General features: G+C 34.3%; 1 protein-coding gene across 6 annotated transcripts in view; it reads left to right on the top strand.

The window, feature by feature from the left end:
* The window catches only part of LOC143253820 (uncharacterized), a 52746-nt gene extending 43223 nt beyond the window's left edge, over nucleotides 1–9523 (top strand). For 5 of the 6 annotated variants that reach the window (XM_076508230.1, XM_076508232.1, XM_076508234.1 and 2 more), the window contains one exon: nucleotides 3813–9523. In XM_076508230.1, the coding sequence (XP_076364345.1) occupies nucleotides 3813–3966 (154 nt within the window). In that variant the 3' untranslated portion in view covers nucleotides 3967–9523. Of the gene's footprint in view, nucleotides 1–3666 lie in introns of all 6 variants that reach the window. The other variant, XM_076508233.1, reaches the window with a different exon arrangement.
* The last annotated feature ends 14157 nt before the right edge of the window (nucleotides 9524–23680 follow it).

Here is a 23680-nt window from a genome sequence, read left to right on the forward strand (position 1 = left end):
TTAACGTTATTTTTTTTTCTCCTCTGGATACCAGCTGATTTCTGTAAACCCTTTTACCATCTTTACACAATATTCTGCAAACCTTTTCTTGCCATCATTACACAACATTCTGCAAATCTTTTTTTGCCATCTTTACACAACATTCTCTAAACCTTTTTGCCATCTTTACACAACATTCTGCAGACTTTTTTTGCCATTGCTACACAACATTTTGTAAACGTTTCTTTTGCCATCTTTACACAATATTCTGTAAGCCTTTTTTTTTTACTTTATTTATTTATCACAAATTTTAGCCATCTTTTTTAACATTATTTAGGTACCAGAACATAATAATATTTTAAAAACTTTATTGTAACTTTTCAGTACAGAGCTAAAATGTGGGGAAACATTAATAAAGATATAGAACCCTAGGCCGTTAGTGCCCGGATAAAACCCTAACAATAATGCCAGTGACAATGTAGACCTTATAACACACACACACACATTATTTATTGGAAGAGACAATAAAATTATATTTTAAAAGAAAACTGTTAGTGTTTCACAACTAATTATCTAGTCAGTTGTTCAGGAAGGAACCCTGTTTTTAAGGTTCAAGTTAAAAACTCGTTTTTATAGGTAGAGTATGAGATGCAGCATAAGTTATCTAGAGGATTAGTTAGTGAACTCTATTAACGTGGCTTTTCTTTTTACACAAATGACAAATCTCTTTTTTCGTTTGTAAAAAAAAGAAACTTATGAATTACATTTTACCTCCAAACACTTGAAGTTCAAAGTAGAAGTGAGAACTTGTTAATATGATCATTTGAATGGTATTACTTTTTCTTTCCTGTTTTCTTTTTCTTGTGACTCAGAAAATGGTTATTAGATATATAATTGGTGAAGGCCATATCTTTTGTCATTTATAACGGTTTGTGAATACTGATATAATATTAGTAACTGATAATGTAAATTTGATGAAAGTGTTACATTGTCCCAATTGTCATGAGATTTTTCTCCTTTTGATGTGATATTTGATTGTACTGTATTCCAGGATTTAATCTTCAGTTTTGTACTTATTTTTTTTGTTTGTTTTGTGAAATTTCCCGGTTTTCACTTGTATTTTATGATGTCTCAGTTAAACCCTGAGTGATAGTAAATCTTGTGGAAACAGACTTGAAATTGAATTAATACAAATTTTTATGTTTGTTAGTAAAATTTAAGAGTGAAGTAAAAACAGTTTTTTCTTTTCCTTTTGTTCTTAACTTTTTATTAAGAAAAACATAAAAATGTGATTTGTATTGTTTCTCAATTGGTTTATTTGGGATATTTGTTAATGTATTGGTATTTGTTAAAAGTGTACAGTTTGTATGCCAGGGAACATTCTTGTACTGGCTAATTAACAAAATAAAAATATCTTTCAAATTTATATTTTCTATAAAGATCAAGGCACCAAAATAATTTATATGTAAGTTTTAAAAGATGAATGAAAAAATTGGGAACTAAACCTAATAATGAGTGTCGTAAATCAGTAACAAGTACTTAACATGAAAAGAACTGTGTTTTATTACTGTACTCTGTGTTGTTGGTTGTTTTTGTTACAAAAGTTTTGTAATGGTTGTAGAGGTCATGCATGTTTAATGATCTACTTTGTTTTGCATGAAGCAGTAGAACTGATACAGTAACTTTAAAGGAAAACATTTTGTAATAAATATATTTGGATACTACCTGTTATAATTTACTTCTTGACAAAAAAGTTACTTGTTAAAATATGTTTTATTCATTTGCTTTCTGGAAATTCATTGCCTAGTCAACTGCTACGTTTTTTATTTGTTTTATATCGGTAAGTAGCAACGTGGTACAAGAATCGTATGTATTTGGTTGATTAAAAGTTTATTTTCTTATTTCAACAGTCCTCTTTTTGCTCGTGTTTAATATTTAACACATGAAACAATAAATGAATAATAAATAACTACACAATACTGTAGGTAGGAGAAGTATTTTAAAATAAGTTCAGTTTAGAACCATAAATATATGGATCATTATTTGGTTCCTCTGTTTCCGTAGGTTCTTGTACATGAAACGAACTAATATATATATATATATATGATGTGACTGTGAAAATGCCCTAACTTTGATCTTTCTGTTATGAACATGAGAGGTGCATCTGATAGTGGTGCCCGGTAATATACTGGTTACCATTCATTAATCACCCGAGTCTTCTAACATCTAAGTGGTTACCCATTTCCACATTTTGATTAGAATGAACAATATAATATTAATTTCTGATGTTGTTTGTTGTATCCATTCCTGTACAAAAATATGAAAGTATGTCCCATACGTTTATGGTACCCGTGGATAACGTATTATACATATGTCAGTTCTTTGGTCCACAAGCTACTTTTTGTCCATTCAGTGATAAACTATTTTTTGTATTATTATTACTGACTTTAGTAAAGCTTACTTTTTCTAGCCTTATTGGTTTTCATTTACATTTAATAGTTTTCAAAACACAGACACTTAATAATTAATTGTCCCTACCAAAATATACTGTAAAGTTTATCAATGACTGGAAAATTATATTTGTGTAAACATAAAAGTTTCTCTCTAAAAATAAAATGAAATTTGGAAGAAATAAGTGATGATAAACATCCCACACAAATGCATTATGATTATTGTGTGAAGAATTGATTGAAAGTGTACACCTCTGGGGAATCATTAGCTGTTCTCTGTTAATGTTGACCTCATTTGAACACAGTTCAAGAGGTTTATGTTGTAGCATTGTTTTAGTATAGGCTCTAATGAACACCACACATTCAACTTTTGTGTAGCTTCTAAATTATTAGTGTGTTGTGAGTTTCAGTCCCCATCACTGAACATGTTTGCCCTTTTAACAATGGGGAAATTAGAATGTGATGGTAAGTCCCATTTTTCACTTGTAAAGGAGTAGCTCAAGAGTAGATAGTGGATAGTGTTGACTGGCTGCCTTCCTTCTAGTCTGTAACTGCTAAGTGAGAGACTGCAAACACAAAATAGTCCTTGTGTAGCTTTGCGTGAAAATCGAAACAAATGCAACGAAAGTACAAGTTTGTCTATACCTTTTACGTAACAAACACAAGTTATATGTAGGTGTAGGCTATGGTAAAAATATCGAGACACACATGAAATAAGAAATCATCTTTTTTTTTTACCAGTAAAGAATTAATCTCTCTTATATGTGTATCAGATAACTGTATGATTATTTTGTGTTTTCACAAAAATATCATTATGGGCTTTGTGATGAATATAAAATTTTGAGATTATTTGGATGAAAGTATTTTACTTCTGATAGACAGCAACATAAACATCTATCATGACCAGAACCTAATGTCAGTGGTCATGTCTAATTGTTCTCTTTATTGCAGAATATATATATCTTTTTGCTAGCTCCATAGGACAGTAATAGTTGGTGGACACTGCCTGGAGCTGTATAGGGCAGAAGTGGTTGGTGGGGAAGATTGGGAGTTGCATATGTTATAAATGGTTGATGGCAGTTGTTGTGAAACACATAGGGTAGAAATGAATGGTAAGAATTACCGTTTTGTATGATAGATATACCAGTCGACATCTGTCAAAGGGCTTTATAAAGTTAACTAATGAAATGTCCAACAGTCCATTATATAAAAATTATAAAAAGTATTTTTGTTCCAGACGTTTTCCATTTGTCTGATAACAAGAACAGAGTGAACTTGCTGTATATTTAGATAAGTGCTGTAAGAGTGTGTTGTGGGAACTACAAGTTTGACATTTGACTGTATGTGGAGACTTTGTTTGTAAGATGTAAACCTAACCCCCAGGAGCAAGCCAGAGACCAAAAGGAAGGTGACAGGACCAGTGCAAGACGGTGAATGCTATTTCTGGAGGACGACGGGCTGTGTCTTTGGAAGCCGCTGTATTCATAAACACATCAAGGAGCACGAAGGAGTCGATAAAAAACCTTGGCAGGCTTAATGAGGGGCCGTCCACATAGCGTAAACATGACCATATGTGTATAGTACTAATGTATAATTCCATTGTTAAAAAAAACAATTAGTTGAATAAATAATCAAGCAAATGTTTGCTGTTATACACACACACACACACACACACACATGTAGTTCCATTACAATGTGTAGTTGTAGGTGTGTGGGACAAATGGCATCTATTTATGGAAGAACATACGATAAAAATATATGATTCCATTATATTTTTGAAAAGCACTCGTGTATTGATAAACAAAACTTAATGGTTTTGTAAATTAAGTTTTATATGCAAAGTGAGAAAGTTGGAAACTCTAAGCTGTGTTATGTGGCTATAGGGATTTGGGTGTGGAACTGGTAACATGTTGGTTTTTATCTTTGTAGATTCAGTCTGTTTAGTAGAGACACTTAGGTCTTGAACATCATACAAGGAGACTTTTATGTACATTTCAACCTTTTAAATGTAAATTGATTTGTAGAAATGTTTTGTAAGGGTGCAAAAAAACATGCAGTTATTAGGGCTAGTTGTTTTTTATTTTGAGAACATAGTGAATAATTTTAAATTTGTAAACATAGAACAGAATGAATAAATATGTACATATAAAGCTGCCAGGTAATTTCACCATTAAAAAATGTTTCAAGTTGACATTGGTTTTAATTTTTAGGTAGCTTGTTAATATCCGAGGTAAATGCCATTTGTCCTATTAATGATTGTTAGAAACGTTAAGTTCAATAAAGAGCGCTATAGCCTCAGAAGTCATATTACCCATAAGCCCTTTTTTGTCTTTCTTTCTCATCCAAGGGGGTTTGTGGATGGGTACCAGAGCCGTGAAATAACTGGGTTTGAAATAATTTGTCAAGCACTCTGGTGGAACTTCTTGAAGATAATAATTGCTCAGATATAACTTTGTTGTTTATATTGTTTAATTCTTGAACTTGCTTGTTGTTGTTGTTTGGTGATTCATATTTTGATTTACTCAAAAGTATCGATTAACTTGTAGTAGAAAATAATTTGGGTGAAGTATTTATTGTTGAAATATCTGATTGACTAGCATGTTCCACCTTAAAACATTTGACGATGTGCTGGATAAATGAGAGTTAGAACCTAATTTATTATTCTCATGTTATAAACATATGTACAAAGAAAAAGAAACACTTTGTATATTATCCAAATGTAGGCTTGATATAGTTGTTTTCTTCAGTGACAAGCAAGGCATTATAAGTTGCAATAGCATTGAGCATCCTGGTGACTAGAATGTTCAGAAAATAGTATATGCACAACTACAAGTACTGCCATAGTTTTATTGAGGTTGTGTTTTTAATGTAATATGTTTGCTTTTTGCTTTGATGAATATTGGTGATTTAATATGTGTTCTGTTTTCAGGTGATTAAACTTGTCTTTAGTAATTTTATGTATTGCATGTTCTGTACAGAAATGTCATTTAACAGTTTTTACGTAAACCTCGTGATAAAGAAAAATGTTTTAGCTAATCAAAAAAGGAAAACACAAAATGTCGACTATATTATTCGACTATTATTCTTTCAGATTCTTATTTCCTCTAATAATGGTTGCATGTTTAAAAACAATTTGTTGACTTTGTGATCAGAATCTATTATAGTAGCTGCTGTGGTATTTATACTGTAAAGATACAATAATGAAATGTAATATTTACAGTAGTGGTTGTGGGAAAACGTATACCAATATTTTAACCTCTTTAAATGTTTCGGGTACTAGAGTGATTTGACTAAACCCTAGTGCTTTCTCTATATTAATTAAATCTTCTTTTGCTATATTACAAATTTTTTAGACAATATATTTATGAATCTTTTAATTTCAAGAAGTTACGGAAGGATATTTTGACTGTTTGTTGTTCTGTGTAATTCACCTTATGTTTCCAGTCTATTCTTTTATGTAGGTGTTTCCAAGGTGGTTTATTTGTTCCATTTATAGAGCAGGTAGTGAATAATTCTATATACGTACTTCTCTTCACTCTTACGTCTTCCCCTCTGCATAGGATGTGTTTGATTAGAAAGATTTTAATGACCGATAAACCAATATATTTAAAACTTCTGTTTTTTGTAGCAACATTTTTTTATACTACTTTAGAAACCTTGGAAGTTGAAGTGTTGTAACATAACAAAGTGTATTGTATGTATTTTTTACTAATTATTTGTAATACGTAGAATATTCTGAAGAGAAACTCAACATGTTTATGGGAAATACCTTGAGACACCACGTTGTTCTTTTGGAAACACTGATTGTTAAATATCACGTCATGGATAAAGAGAATTATAAAGCTGTTAAGTGATTCAGTTACTTAAGAATTGGATGTTTCTATACTTATTTACAGCAAGGACTTGTGATTTTTATAGAAATACTAAAAATGATTGTGTAGTTATGTTACTGCTATGAAGACAAGATGGTGTTAAGTGATTGGTGTTGCTTATCCAACTCCAGACTGTAATAGTCCTAATGTAATGTAATTCAAATATTTTGAATTTTATTCACTTTTCAATGTTTTTTTACAAAAGGATTATTATAATTTTGAACCACTTAGGGCTCTATTTTTAAACAGTTTATTAGAACCAAACTTCATGTGTAAATGTAACAGTAAAACAAACTCATGTTTGTGTGAGAACATAGTTGTAACTACATTGCTTATGGTTTTTTTAAAATTCTTTAGGTGAAGAAACGTTGAGTACCGCGCATGGATAAAGATGTAAATAAGGTTTAGATTTTGTGGAGTTCTTCAAATGGTTACATCAGGATAGAATGTTAGTAGAATTATACGCGAGATTAAAAATAAAAAAAAAAATACTTGTGGATATTTTATATTAGTAGTTATTAATTATAGTTTAACGACAGGAAAATATGAGGTTGGCAGTTTTAATTGTAGTATACGTTAGGTTATTCTAAGCCTATTTTAGTTCAAACTATATGCGTGTGATATAAACAACTAATAGTTTTGTACAAAGATATTTGCTTCCTCTGTTTTTGTTTCTTTCACTGTACTGTAATCTGCAACTTTAAGTCTCTTCTAATTTATCTACATGCCATTTATTCTATAAGCTGCTTTTATAATCAAATACAGAAATTGTTTTTGTATTTGTATCTTAAAATGTGTAACTCGTTTCTATTTGTAACAACAGCTGTATTCTAGAGTTACAGAAGAATCAATTTTTAGAAGTTGTGTATTCGTGTTTGTACATCTACAATTGCTGAAGTATTTCTTTTATTACAAATTTTACGTTAATATTGTCTATCTTTGGAGTACTGTTTAGTTTACTAAATTCCAAAGCCCTAGCTTCTGAAACCTCTGATTTGTCGTACTTCGCAGTTAGTCTGTTGTCAGTTGGCCCGGCATGGCCTAGCGCGTAAGGCGTGCGACTCGTAATCCGAGGGTCGCGGGTTCGCGCTAAACATGCTCGCCTTCCCAGCCGTGGGGGTGTATAATGTGACGGTCAATCCCACTATTCGTTGGTAAAAGAGTAGCCCAAGAGTTGGCGGTGGGTGGTGATGACTAGCTGCCTTCCCTCTAGTCTTACACTGCTAAATTAGGGACGGCTAGCACAGATAGCCCTCGAGTAGCTTTGTGCGAAATTCCCAAACAAAAACAAAAAACTGTTGTCAGTCACTGAAACCTCTAGGTTGTCATAATTATTTTTTATGGTAAAGCTTGATATATATATATATATATTTATTTTTAAGCCTAACGTTACCCCAAAGCAATAAAGCGATAACGTATATACCAACAAGTTAAAAATTAGTTGTTTTTTTTCCTAAAATTTTTGTTCAACAATTCCAGTCTAGTGGTGTGGTAAAGAATGCATGTTTCGTTTAGTAATGTGATTGTTACTGAGGTATGATGGTAAAGATGAGTTAGGCTACAGATCAAAATTTTATGTATGTAAAAACGGCTCGTTTGGGTTGAGAACATTTTTTTACGTAGAGGAGCGAGCAACGTTTCGACCTTCTTCGAAATACATATATATTTTTCTCTACAAGTGGGTTTTCCCGACATCACAGATCAAAATTTTGTTTAATAAGGCCCAGTTCGAGTCATAATAAGCATTACATTTGAATGTTACTCGGAGCTCGATTCTTGTGATGCACACAGCACAGAAAGTCCACTGTGCATTTCTGAGCCTTCCAGTTTAATAAGTGTTTTTCAGCTGGCTTGAAGAGTGGGAAAAACATTCGATAGTTTGGTAACAAACTAAGTGACGACACCTGTAAACAGGCAAATTAAATACGAGTTTATTTATCCTCGTAGAGGATAAAACCCTTGTATTCGTTATTTCTACGAGTCTTGAGAAGCAAAAGCAGATAATCACTTTTAATTCTAAAGTGATTGATTCACTCAAGGGTAATTTGTACTAAGATGTTTTCGGGTACGTGATTGTGACCACCCTGTTGGAAGAATGGTTAACTATTCCCTCTCACAAGTAACAGCCGCTTTATGTAACAACCGTGACATTAAACCTGTCTCATCTGTTTAGTCACTGCTTAGCTTTTTTGGTAGCAACTTTGACTATGATTAACGTGGTACTTCTATAAATAGTTATTCCTGAAAAAGACCGAAACGTTTGAAAATAATTGTTTTCTTTTAAAGATAAGTTATCATCATCATGAGAAAATAATAGAATAAGGTTTTATCTCTTCTAAAACGTGCAACCGAAGTTGCTGATATTCGGACAGTGGGCATAAGACACAGTAAAGACAATATTGTGTATCCTTATTTTAACCACTGGTTAACATCCCGTCAGAAGAGCTTAACTTAAGCCTCATGTGTTTTAGGGTGAGGTTTAGTTTTTTGTTGTTTTTTTATCCTCTGGTTGAGGAAAGTTATGTTCTTCCTAACGTATGAGAAGATTGTATAACGACGTTAAAGTTCTTTTAAATACGAAATTATAAAAAAAAACGACAAATGTGAGCGTTTAGTACAACTAATTGCTTGTTTTTATATGTACTAATGCATCTTTATATAATTCTGCTTAGTAAGTAAATTCTATATTCTGTATTATTGTTACCAGAAAATGTGCACATTGATCGTTGAATGTAGTTATTTTCTTGTGTTTCTTCTGTGTCAGTGTAGCGAAGGTAATGCAGATGATTGAGGTTAACTAAAATTTGTTAATGTATAATTGCAAAATCCGCTAATGTCTTTCATTGTAGGAATAACAATTATTTTAAAATAATTTTGTCGCATACCACTGAGAGACTTGAAGTTGTTCATATACAGCATTGATAATGTTAAGCTTAAAATTATGACTTATAGTTTTAGCCTTAAAGTTATGTGTTGTATAAGAAGGAAGTGAAATAATGAAAGTTATCGCGACAACTGTAATGTTAACCCTAAAACTATATAAGAAGGGAGAGTGACAGTGAAAATAATCGCATAAGACACTTTATAAAAAAAAATACTGCAAAAAGCAGTGCTGCACAGTTTTGTATTTTCGTGTATTTGTAATACTTTATTTCAAGTGCTGTACGTTGATCATATGATTTAACTTCCTTAAAGGGGTACAATAAAATCATTCTAAAGGTGCCTGTCGGCGTATTTCGTTATTGATGTTTCTGTGAGATAATAGCTTGCTTTTGTTCTTCAGGGCTAGTATAAAATTTGAATAAAAAACACGTCATGTGGTTTATGTTTTTCTGTTAGTAGTTGCAACAGATCTGCAGGACATAAAGGTGTAGACAGGAATAGCTAGCTAATTTTAATACAGTATTAGTTTGAACTTGCCTTTTACCCAGAAAATTGTGGTATTTCTAAACTTCGTAACTTAACTAGTTGAGAAAACGATAGAGGGCGCATCACGTATGTAGAAAGGAATGGACTATTAATGTTAAGATACAAAGACGAATGACCTCCTCTTCCCCGGATGGGTCAGTATTCAGTTCAAGGGCTCACAATGTTGAAATCTGGGAGTTCGATTGCCGTGGAAGTAGAACCCAGATAGCCCACTGTGTAGTTTTGTGCTAACAACAACTGATTAGTGTCTAGGTGTTTAGCCATTTCCTACATTACCAGTGAGAAGATCCTAATTCTGGACTGTTGCTTCATGATGTAATGTTCTCTCAACTGTTGGACACATTCATGTAATTCACTTGGATTATCGTAGTCAAGTACTTGAACTTTAACTCCAGAAAGTATTCGGGGACGATGACTTGCTAGGGCTAGTTTGAACAACTTCAGACCACAGAAGTTTATTCGTATAATAAGTGTGGAACGGGAAGGCGTGAAATCTTTTTCTTTTCTCTTGGAAAGATACTTGACGTACGATGTAAAGGTGGCATTTAATTTGAAGGTCGCGAATTTTTTGCTTTTAATAAACGTAACCTTCAGCCAATGACAAATCGAAAGAAAAACTTGGAGGGATGTTATTTGGATGACAACAAATTACCTCCATTTTTTTCAGCTGCTTAAGTAAATGTATACTTCATGGAATTTCATAAAATATCCCATTCGTACAACTGTAGATGACTTCTGGGTAAACTGTAAATTTCAATAGAAACTTGTGAATACAATTTGCACGGATTTAGTTCACAAATAGTTATCTCCTTCACGGCATCAAGGGAGTTCTGACAGACCATTACGTTGTTTGTGGTACATTCAGTCACAAGTTTAATTTAGTGATATCTCCAACATACAATGATAGCCATCTTCTCTCTCCGTAAACCACAAAACCTCGTGCCTTGCATCCCTTTATAATTACAGACTGTTAGATATTTATGTTACTGTATAATAATGCAACCGTCCAAGAAAATGTAAATTTGAGGTAAAAATTGCAAATTACCACACTTTACTAACTTCTGTGTTTACTTTTTCCAGCTTTAAGACTTGTAGGTTATGTTCTATGAATGATTGGTGCTTTCTGTCAGTATAAGCACAGTGCTGTACACATGATATACACTGATGACAAGTTTTATAAGATCCAGTACTTACACTGATGGCACGTTTGATCAGATTCAGTACTTACACTAATGACACATTTGATCAGATCCAGTACTTACACTGATGACAAGTTTGATCAGATTAAGTGCTTACACTGATGACAAGTTTAATCAGCTCCAGTTATTACGCTGATGACAAGTTTTATCAGATCCAGTTCTTACACTGATGGCACGTTTGATCAGATTCAGTACTTAAACTGATGACAAGTTTGAGCAAATTCACTACTTACACTGATGACAAATTTTGTGAGATCTCCAGTACTTACACTGTGACAAGTTTTGTCAGATCTTCAGTACTTACACTGATGACAAGTTTGATCAGATCCAGTACTTACACTGATGACAAGTTTGATCAGATCCAGTACTTACAAGTTTGGTCAGATCCAGTACTTACACTGATGACAAGTTTGGTTTGATCAGATCCAGTACTTACACTGATGACAAGTTTGATCAGATCCAGTACATACAATGATGACAAATGTGTTCACATCCAGTACTTACACTGATCAAGTTTGATCAGATTTAGTACTTACACTGTGACAAATTTTCTGAGATCTCCAGTACTTACACTGTGACAAGTTTTGTGAGATCTCCAGTACTTATACTCTTGACAAGTTTGATTAGATTCAGTACTTACACTGATGACAAGTTTGATCACATCCAGAACTTACACTGATGACAATTTTGTTTAAGATCCAGTACTTACACTGTGACAAGTTTTGTGAGATCTCCAGTACTTACACTGTGACAAGTTTTGTGAGATCTCCAGTACTTACACTGTGACAAGTTTTGTGAGATCTCCAGTACTTACACTGATGACAAGTTTGATCAGATCCAGTACTTACACTGATGACAAGTTTGGATCAGATCCAGTACTTACACTGATGACAAGTTTGATCAGATCCAGTACTTACACTGATGACAAGTTTGATCAGATCCAGTACTTACACTGATGACAAGTTTGATCAGATCCAGTACTTACACTGATGACAAGTTTGATCAGATCCAGTACATACAATGATGAAAAATGTGTTCAGATCCAGTACTTACACTGATGCAAGTTTGATCAGATTCAGTACTTACACTAATGACAAGTTTGATCAGATCCAGTACTTACACTGATGAGAAGTTTCATCAGATTAAGTACTTACACTGATGACAAGTTTAATCAGCTCCAGTACTTACGCTGATGACAAGTTTTATCAGATCCAGTTCTTAAACTGATGGCACGTTTGATCAGATTCAGCACTTACACTCATATCAAGTTTGATCAGATTCAGTACTTACACTAATGACAAGTTTGATCAGATCCAGTACTTACACTGATGACAAGTTTGATCAGATCCAGTACTTACACTGATGACAAGTTTGATCAGATCCAGTACTTACACTGATGACAAGTTTGATCAGATTCAGTACTTAAACTGATGACAAGTTTGATCAGATTCAGTACTTAAACTGATGACAAGTTTGATCAGATTCAGTACTTACACTGTGACAAGTTTTGTGAGATCTCCAGTACTTACACTGATGACAAGTTTGATCAGATCTACAGTACTTACACTGATGACAAGTTTGATCAGATACAGTACTTACACTGATGAAGTTTGATCAGATTCAGTACTTACACTGATGACAAGTTTGATCAGATCCAGAACTTACACTGATGACAAGTTTGATCACATTCAGTACTTACACTGATGACAAGTTTGATCAAATTCAGTACTTACACTGTGACAAGTTTTGTGAGATCTCCAGTACTTACACTGATGATAAGTTTGATCAAATTAAGTACTTACACTGATGACAAGTTTGATCAGATCCAGTACTTACACTGTGACAAGTTTTGTGAGATCTCCAGTACTTACACTGATGACAAGTTTGATCAGATTCAGTACTTACACTGATGACAAGTTTGATCAGATCCAGTACTTACACTGATGACAAGTTTGATCAGATTCAGTACTTACACTGATGACAAGTTTGATCAGATCCAGTACTTACACTGATGACAAGTTTGATCAGATTAAGTACTTACACTGATGACAAGTTTGATCAGATCCAGTACTTACACTGATGACAAGTTTGATCAGATCCAGTACTTACACTGATGCAAGTTTGATCAGATTCAGTACTTACACTGATGACAAGTTTGATCAGATTCAGTACTTACACTGATGACAAGTTTGATCAGATCCAGTACTTACACTGATGACAAGTTTGATCAGATTCAGTACTTACACTGATGACAAGTTTGATCAGATCCAGTACTTACACTGATGACAAGTTTGATCAGATCCAGTACTTACACTGATGACAAGTTTGATCAGATCCAGTACTTACAATGATGACAAATGTGTTCAGATCCAGTACTTACACTGATAACAAGTTTGATCAGATTCAGTACTTACACTGATGACAAGTTTGATCAGATTCAGTACTTACACTGATGACAAGTTTGATCAGATCCAGTACTTACACTGATGACAAGTTTGATCAGATTCAGTACTTACACTGATGACAAGTTTGATCAGATCCAGTACTTACACTGATGACAAGTTTGATCAGATTCAGTACTTACACTGATGACAAGTTTGATCAGATTCAGTACTTACACTGATGACAAGTTTGATCAGATTCAGTACTTACACTGATGACAAGTTTGATCAGATCCAGTACTTACACTGATGACAAGTTTGATCAGATCCAGTACTTACACTGATGACAAGTTTGATCAGATCCAAGTACTTACACTGATGACAAGTTTAATCAGATCCAGTACTTACACTGATAACAAGTTTGATCAGATCCAGTACTTACACTGATGACAAGTTTGATCAGATTCAGTACTTACACTGATGACAAGTTTGATCAGATTCAGTACTTACACTGATGACAAGTTTGATCAGATCCAGTACTTACACTGATGACAAGTTTGATCAGATCACCAGTACTTACACTGATGACAAGTTTGATCAGATTCAGTACTTAAACTGATGACAAGTTTGATCAGATTCAGTACTTACACTGATGACAAGTTTGATCAGATTCAGTACTTACACTGTTGACAAAGTTTGATCAGATTCAGTACTTACACTGATGACAAGTTTGATCAGATCTCAGTACTTACACTGATGACAAGTTTGATCAGATTCAGTACTTACACTGATGACAAGTTTGATCAGATTCAGTACTTACACTGATGACAAGTTTGATCAGATTCAGTACTTACACTGATGACAAGTTTGATCAGATCCAGTACTTACATTGATGACAAGTTTGATCAGATTCAGTACTTACTATGATGACAAGTTCGATCAGATTCAGTACTTACACTGATGACAAGTTTGATCAGATCCAGTACTTACACTGATGACAAGTTTGATCAAATGAAGTACTTACACTGATGACAAGTTTGATCAGATCCAGTACTTACACTGATGACAAGTTTGATCAGATTCAGTACTTACACTGATGACAAGTTTGATCAGATTCAGTACTTACACTGATGACAAGTTTGATCAGATCCAGTACTTACACTGATGAAGTTTGATCAGATTCAGTACTTACACTGATGACAAGTTTGATCAGATTCAGTACTTACACTGATGACAAGTTTGATCAGATCCAGTACTTACACTGATGACAAGTTTGATCAGATCCAGTACTTACACTGATGACAAGTTTGATCAGATCTAGTACTTACACTGATGACACGTTTGATCAGATTCAGTACTTACACTGATAACAAGTTTGATCAGATTCAGTACTTACACTAATGACAAGTTTGATCAGATCCAGTACTTACACTGATGACAAGTTTGATCAGATTCAGTACTTACACTGATGACAAGTTTGATCAGATTCAGTACTTACACTGATGACAAGTTTGATCAGATTCAGTACTTACACTGATGACAAGTTTGATCAGATCCAGTACTTACACTGATGACAAGTTTGATCAGATCCAGTACTTACACTGATGACAAGTTTGATCAGATTCAGTACTTACACTGATGACAAGTTTGATCAGATCCAGTACTTACACTGATGACAAGTTTGATCAGATCAAGTACTTACACTGATGACAAGTTTGATCAGATCCAGTACTTACACTGATGACAAGTTTGATCAGATCCAGTACTTACACTGATGACAAGTTTGATCACATTCAGTACTTACACTCAAGTTTGATCAGATTCAGTACTTACACTGATGACAAGTTTGATCAGATTCAGTACTTACTATGATGACAAGTTTGATCAGATCCAGTACTTACACTGATGACAAGTTTGATCAGATCCAGTACTTACACTGATGACAAGTTTGATCAGATTCAGTACTTACACTGATGACAAGTTTGATCAGATTCAGTACTTACACTGATGACAAGTTTGATCACATTCAGTACTTACACTGTGACAAATTTTGTGAGATCTCCAGTACTTACACTGATGACAAGTTTGATCAGATCCAGTACTTACACTGATGACAAGTTTGATCAGATACAGTACTTACACTGATGACAAGTTTGATCAGATCCAGTACTTACACTGATGACAAGTTTGATCAGATTCAGTACTTACACTGATGACAAGTTTGATCAGATCCAGTACTTACACTGATGACAAGTTTGATCAGATTCAGTACTTACACTGATGACAAGTTTGATCAGATTCAGTACTTACACTGATGACAAGTTTGATCAGATTCAGTACTTACACTGATGACAAGTTTGATCAGATTCAGTACTTACACTGATGACAAGTTTGATCAGATTAAGTACTTACACTGATGACAAGTTTGATCAGATCCAGTACTTACACTGATGACAAGTTTGATCAGATTCAGTACTTACACTGATGACAAGTTTGATCAGATCAAGTACTTACACTGATGACAAGTTTGATCAGATCCAGTACTTACACTGATGACAAGTTTGATCAGATTCAGTACTTACACTGATGACAAGTGTGATCAGATCCAAAACTTACACTGATGACAAGTTTGATCAGATTCAGTACTTACACTGATGACAAGTTTGATCAGATTCAGTACTTACACTGATGACAAGTTTGATCAGATCCAGTACTTACACTGATGACAAGTTTGATCAGATTCAGTACTTACACTGATGACAAGTTTGATCAGATTCAGTACTTACAATGATGACAAGTTCGATCAGATCCAGTACTTACACTGATGACAAGTTTGATCAGATCCAGTACTTACATTGATGACAAGTTTGATCCGATTCAGTACTTACTATGATGACAAGTTCGATCAGAACCAGTACTTACACTGATGACAAGTTTGATCAGATCCAGTACTTTCACTGATGACAAGTTTGATCAGATCAAGTACTTACACTGATGACAAATGTGATCAGATTCAGTACTTACACTGATGATGTTTGATCAGATTTAGTACTTACACTGATGACAAGTTTGGTGAGATCTCTAGTACTTATACTGTTGACAAGTTTGATCACATTCAGTACTTACACTGATGACAAGTATGATCAGATCCAAAACTTACACTGATGACAAGTTTGATCACATTTAGTACTTACACTGATGACAAGTTTGATCAGATTATGTACTTACACTGATGACAAGATTGATCAGATTATGTACTTACACTGATGACAAGATTGATCAGATTATGTACTTACACTGATGACAACATTGATCAGATCCAGAACTTACGGTGATGAGAAGTTTGATCAGATTTAGTACTTACACTGATGACAAGTTTGGTGAGATCACCAGTATTTATTCTCTTGACAAGTTTGATTAGATTCAGTACTTACACTGATGACAAGTTTGATCAGAGGCAGAACTTACACTGATGACAATTTTGTTTAAGATCCAGTACTTACACTGTTGCAAAGTTTGATCAGATTCAGTACTTACATTTATGACAAGTTTGATCACATTCAGTACTTAAACAGATGACAAGTTTGATCAGATTCAGTACTTACACTGATGACAAGTTTGATCACATTCAGTACTTAAACAGATGACAAGTTTGATCAGATTCAGTACTTACACTGTGACAAGTTTTATCAGATCTGCAGTACATACACTGATAATAAGTTTGATCAGATGAAGTACTTACACTGATGACAAGTTTGATCAGATGAAGTACTTACACTGATGACAAGTTTGATCAAATGAAGTACTTACACTGATGACAAGTTTGATCAAATGAAGTACTTACACTGATGACAAGTTTGATCAGATCCAGTACTTACACTGATGACAAGTTTGATCAGATCCAGTACTTACACTGATGACAAGTTTGATCAGATTCAGTACTTACACTGATGACAAGTTTGATCAGATTAAGTACTTACACTGATGACAAGTTTGATCAGATTCAGTACTTACACTGATGACAAGTTTGATCAGATTCAGTACTTACACTGATGACAAGTTTGATCAGATTCAGTACTTACACTGATGACAAGTTTGATCAGATTCAGTACTTACACTAATGACAAGTTTTATCAGCTCCAGTACTTACACTGACGACAAGTTTGATCAGATCTCAGTACTTACACTGATGACAAGTTTGATCAGATCCAGTACTTACACTGATGACAAGTTTGATCAGACAGTACTTACACTGATGACAAGTTTGATCAGATCCAGTACTTACATGACGACAAGTTGGATCAGATTCAGTACTTACACTGATGACACGTTTGATCAGATCCAGTACTTACATTGATGACAAGTTTGATCTGATTCAGTACTTACTATGATGACAAGTTTGATCAGATTCAGTACTTACACTGATGACAATGATCAGATCCAGTACTTACACTGATGACAAGTTTGATCAGATCCAGTACTTACACTGATGACAAGTTTGATCAGATCAAGTACTTACACTGATGACAAATGTGATCAGATTCAGTACTTACACTGATGATGTTTGATCAGATTTAATACTTACACTGATGACAAGTTTGATCAGATCAAGTACTTACACTGATGACAAATGTGATCAGATTCAGTACTTACACTGATGACAAGTATGATCAGATCCAAAACTTACACTGATGACAAGTTTGTTTAAGATCCAGTACTTACACTGATGACAAGTTTGATCAGATTCAGTACTTATACTGATGACAAGTTTGATCAGATTCAGTACTTACAATGACGACAAGTTGGATCAGATTCAGTACTTACACTGATGACAAGTTTGATCAGATCCAGTACTTACACTGATGACAAGTTTGATCAGAATGAAGTACTTACACTGATGACAAGTTTGATCAGATCCAGTACTTACACTGATGACAAGTTTGATCAGATTCAGTACTTACACTGATGACACGTTTGATCAGATTCAGTACTTACACTGATGACAAGTTTGATCAGATTCAGTACTTACACTGATGACAAGTTTGATCAGATTCAGTACTTACACTGATGACAAGTTTGATCAGATTCAGTACTTACACTGATGACAAGTTTGATCAGATCCAGTACTTACACTGATGACAAGTTTGATCAGATCCAGTACTTACACTGATGACAAGTTTGATCAGATTCAGTACTTACACTGATGACAAGTTTGATCAGATTCAGTACTTACACTGATGACAAGTTTGATCAGATTCAGTACTTACACTGATGACAAGTTTGATCAGATTCAGTACTTACACTGATGACAAGTTTGATCAGATCCAGTACTTACACTGATGACAAGTTTGATCAGATCCACTACATACAATGATGACAAATTTGTTAAGATCCAGTACTTACACTGATGAAGTTTGATCAGATTTAGTACTTACACTGATGACAAGTTTGGTGAGATCACCAGTACTTATACTCTTGACAAGTTTGATTAGATTCAGTACTTACACTGATGACAAGTTTGATCACATCCAGAACTTACACTGATGACAATTATATTTGAGATCCAGTATTACACTGTTGACAAGTTTGATCAGATTCAGTACTTACACTGATGACAAGTTTGATCAAATTCAGTACTTACACTGATGACAAGTTTGATCAGATTCAGTACTTACACTGATGACAAGTTTGATCAGATTCAGTACTTACACTGATGACAAGTTTGATCAGATTCCAGTACTTACACTGATGACAAGTTTGATCAGATCAGTACTTACACTGATGACAAGTTTGATCAGATCCAGTACTTACACTGATGACAAGTTTGATCAGATTCAGTACTTACACTGATGACAAGTTTGATCAGATTCAGTACTTACACTGATGACAAGTTTGATCAGATCTCAGTACTTATACTGTTGACAAGTTTGATCACATTCAGTACTTACACTGATGACAAGTGTGATCAGATCCAAAACTTACACTGATGACAAGTTTGATCACATTCAGTACTTACACTGATGACAAGTGTGATCAGATCCAAAACTTACACTGATGACAAGTTTGATCAGATTCAGTACTTACACTGATGACAAGTTTGATCACATTCAGTACTTACACTGTGACAAATTTTGTGAGATCTCCAGTACTTACACTGATGACAAGTTTGATCAGATACAGTACTTACACTGATGACAAGTTTGATCAGATTCAGTACTTACACTGATGACAAGTTTGATCAGATTCAGTACTTACACTGATGACAAGTTTGATCAGATCAGTACTTACATGATGACAAGTTTGATCAGATCCAGTACTTACACTGATGACAAGTTTGATCAGATCCAGTACTTACACTGATGACAAGTTTGATCAGATCCAGTACTTACACTGATGACAAGTTTGATCAGATTCAGTACTTACACTGATGACAAGTTTGATCAGATCCAAAACTTACACTGATGACAAGTTTAATCACATTTAGTTCTTACACTGATGACAAGTTTGATCAGATTATGTACTTACACTGATGACAAGATTGATCAGATTATGTACTTACACTGATGACAAGATTGATCAGATTATGTATTTACACTGATGACAACATTGATCAGATTATGTACTTACACTGATGACAAGTTTGATCAGATTTAGTACTTACACTGATGACAAGTTTGGTGAGATCACCAGTATTTATTCTCTTGACAAGTTTGATTAGATTCAGTACTTACACTGATGACAAGTTTGATCAGAGGCAGAACTTACACTGATGACAAGTTTGTTTAAGATCCAGTACTTACACTGTTGACAAGTTTGATCAGATTCAGTACTTACACTGATGACAAGTTTGATCACATTCAGTACTTACACTGATGACACGTTTGATCAGATTCAGTACTTACACTGATGACAAGTTTGATCAGATCTCAGTACTTACACTGATGACAAGTTTGATCAGATCAGATTCAGTACTTACACTGATGACAAGTTTGATCAGATGAAGTACTTACACTGATGACAAGTTTGATCAAATGAAGTACTTACACTGATGACAAGTTTGATCAGAGGCAGAACTTACACTGATGACAATTTTGTATAAGATCCAGTACTTACACTGATGACAAGTTTGATCAGATTCAGTACTTACATTGATGACAAGTTTGATCAGATTCAGTACTTACACTGATGACAAGTTTGATCAGATTCAGTACTTACACTGATGACAAGTTTGATCACATTCAGTACTTACACTGATGACAAGTTTGATCAGATTCAGTACTTACACTGTGACAAGTTTTATCAGATCTGCAGTACATACACTGATGACAAGTTTGATCAGATGAAGTACTTACACTGATGACAAGTTTGATCAGATCCAGTACTTACACTGATGACAAGTTTGATCAGATTCAGTACTTACACTGATGACACGTTTGATCAGATTAAGTACTTACACTGATGACAAGTTTGATCAGATCCAGTACTTACACTGATGACAAGTTTGATCAGATCCAGTACTTACACTGATGACAAGTTTGATCAGATTCAAGTACTTACACTGATGACAAGTTTGATCAGATTCAGTACTTACACTGATGACAAGTTTGATCAGATTCAGTACTTACATGACGACAAGTTGGATCAGATTCAGTACTTACACTGATGACAAGTTTGGTCAGATCCAGTACTTACACTGATGACAAGTTTGATCAGATCCAGTACTTACACTGATGACAAGTTTGATCAGATCCAGTACTTACAATGATGACAAATTTGTTCAGATCCAGTACTTACACTGATGAAGTTTGATCAGATTTAGTACTTACACTGATGACAAGTTTGGTGAGATCACCAGTACTTATACTCTTGACAAGTTTGATTAGATTCAGTACTTACACTGATGACAAGTTTGATCACATCCAGAACTTACACTGATGACAATTTTGTTTGAGATCCAGTACTTACACTGTTGACAAGTTAGATCAGATTCAGTACTTACACTGATGACAAGTTTGATCACATTCAGTACTTAAACTGATGACAAGTTTGATCAGATTCAGTACTTACACTGATGACAAGTTTGATCAGATCTCAGTACTTACACTGATGACAAGTTTGATCAGATCTCAGTACTTGCACTGATGACAAGTTTGATCAGACACAGTACTTATACTGATGACAAGTTTGATCAGATCCAGTACTTACATGACGACAAGTTGGATCAGATTCAGTACTTACACTGATGACAAGTTTGGTGAGATCTCCAGTACTTATACTGATGACAAGTTTGATCAGATTCAGTACTTACACTGATGACAAGTTTGATCAGATCCAGTACTTACACTGATGACAAGTTTGATCAGATTCAGTACTTACACTGATGACAAGTTTGATCAGATTCAGTACTTACACTGATGACAAGTTTGATCAGATTCAGTACTTACACTGATGACAAGTTTGATCAGATTCAGTACTTACACTGTGACAAGTTTTGTGAGATCTCCAGTACTTACACTGATGACAAGTTTGATCAGATACAGTACTTACACTGATGACAAGTTTGATCAGATACAGTACTTACATGACGACAAGTTGGATCAGATTCAGTACTTACACTGATGACAAGTTTGATCAGATCCAGTACTTACATGATGACAAGTTTGATCAGATTCAGTACTTACACTGATGACAAGTTTGATCAGAACCAGTACTTACACTGATGACAAGTTTGATCAGATCCAGTACTTACACTGATGACAAGTTTGATCAGATCAAGTACTTACACTGATGACAAATGTGATCAGATTCAGTACTTACACTGATGAAGTTTGATCAGATTTAGTACTTACACTGATGACAAGTTTGGTGAGATCTCAGTACTTATACTGTTGACAAGTTTGATCACATTCAGTACTTACACTGATGACAAGTATGATCAGATCCAAAACTTACACTGATGACAAGTTTAATCACATTTAGTTCTTACACTGATGACAAGTTTGATCAGATTATGTACTTACACTGATGACAAGTTTGATCAGATTATGTACTTACACTGATGACAAGATTGATCAGATTATGTACTTACACTGATGACAAGTTTGATCAGATCCAATACTTACACTGATGACAAGTTTGATCAGATTTAGTACTTACACTGATGACAAGTTTGGTGAGATCACCAGTATTTATTCTCTTGACAAGTTTGATTAGATTCAGTACTTACACTGATGACAAGTTTCGTGAGATCTCTAGTACTTATACTGTTGACAAGTTTGATCATATTCAGTACTTACACTGATGACAAGTATGATCAGATCCAAAACTTACACTGATGACAAGTTTGATCACATTCAGTACTTACACTGATGACAAGTTTGATCAGATTCAGTACTTACACTGATGACAAGTTTGATCAGATCCAGTACTTACATGATGACAAGTTTGATCAGATTCAGTACTTACACTGATGACAAGTTTGATCAGATCTCAGTACTTACACTGATGACAAGTTTGATCAGATTCAGTACTTACACTGATGACAAGTTTGATCAGATCCAAGTACTTACACTGATGACAAGTTTGATCAGATTCAGTACTTATACTGATGACAAGTTTGATCAGATCCAGTACTTACATGACGACAAGTTGGATCAGATTCAGTACTTACACTGATGACAAGTTTGATGAGATCTCCAGTACTTACACTGATGACAAGTTTGATCAGATCCAGTACTTACACTGATGACAAGTTTGATCAGATCCAGTACTTACACTGATGACAAGTTTGATCAGATTCAGTACTTACACTGATGACAAGTTTGATCAGATCCAGTACTTACACTGATGACAAGTTTGATCAGATTCAGTACTTACACTGATGACAAGTTTGATCAGATTCAGTACTTACACTGATGACAAGTTTGATGAGATCTCCAGTACTTACACTGATGACCAGTTTAATCAGATTCAGTACTTACACTGATGACAAGTTTGATCAGATTCAGTACTTACACTGATGACAAGTTTGATCAGATTCAGTACTTACACTGATGACAAGTTTGATCAGATCCAGTACTTACACTGATGACAAGTTTGATCAGATTCAGTACTTACACTGATGACAAGTTTGATCAGATCCAGTACTTACACTGATGACAAGTTTGATCAGATCAGATTCAGTACTTACAGATGATGACAAGTGACAAGTTTGATCAGATCCAGTACTTACACTGATGACAAGTTTGATCAGATCCAGTACTTACACTGATGACAAGTTTGATCAGATCAAGTACTTACACTGATGACAAGTTTGATCAGATCCAGTACTTACACTGATGACAAGTTTGATCAGATTTAGTACTTACACT

The sequence above is a fragment of the Tachypleus tridentatus genome, chromosome 6 (assembly GCF_004210375.1).
Source record: "Tachypleus tridentatus isolate NWPU-2018 chromosome 6, ASM421037v1, whole genome shotgun sequence".
NCBI lineage: Eukaryota > Metazoa > Arthropoda > Merostomata > Xiphosura > Limulidae > Tachypleus > Tachypleus tridentatus.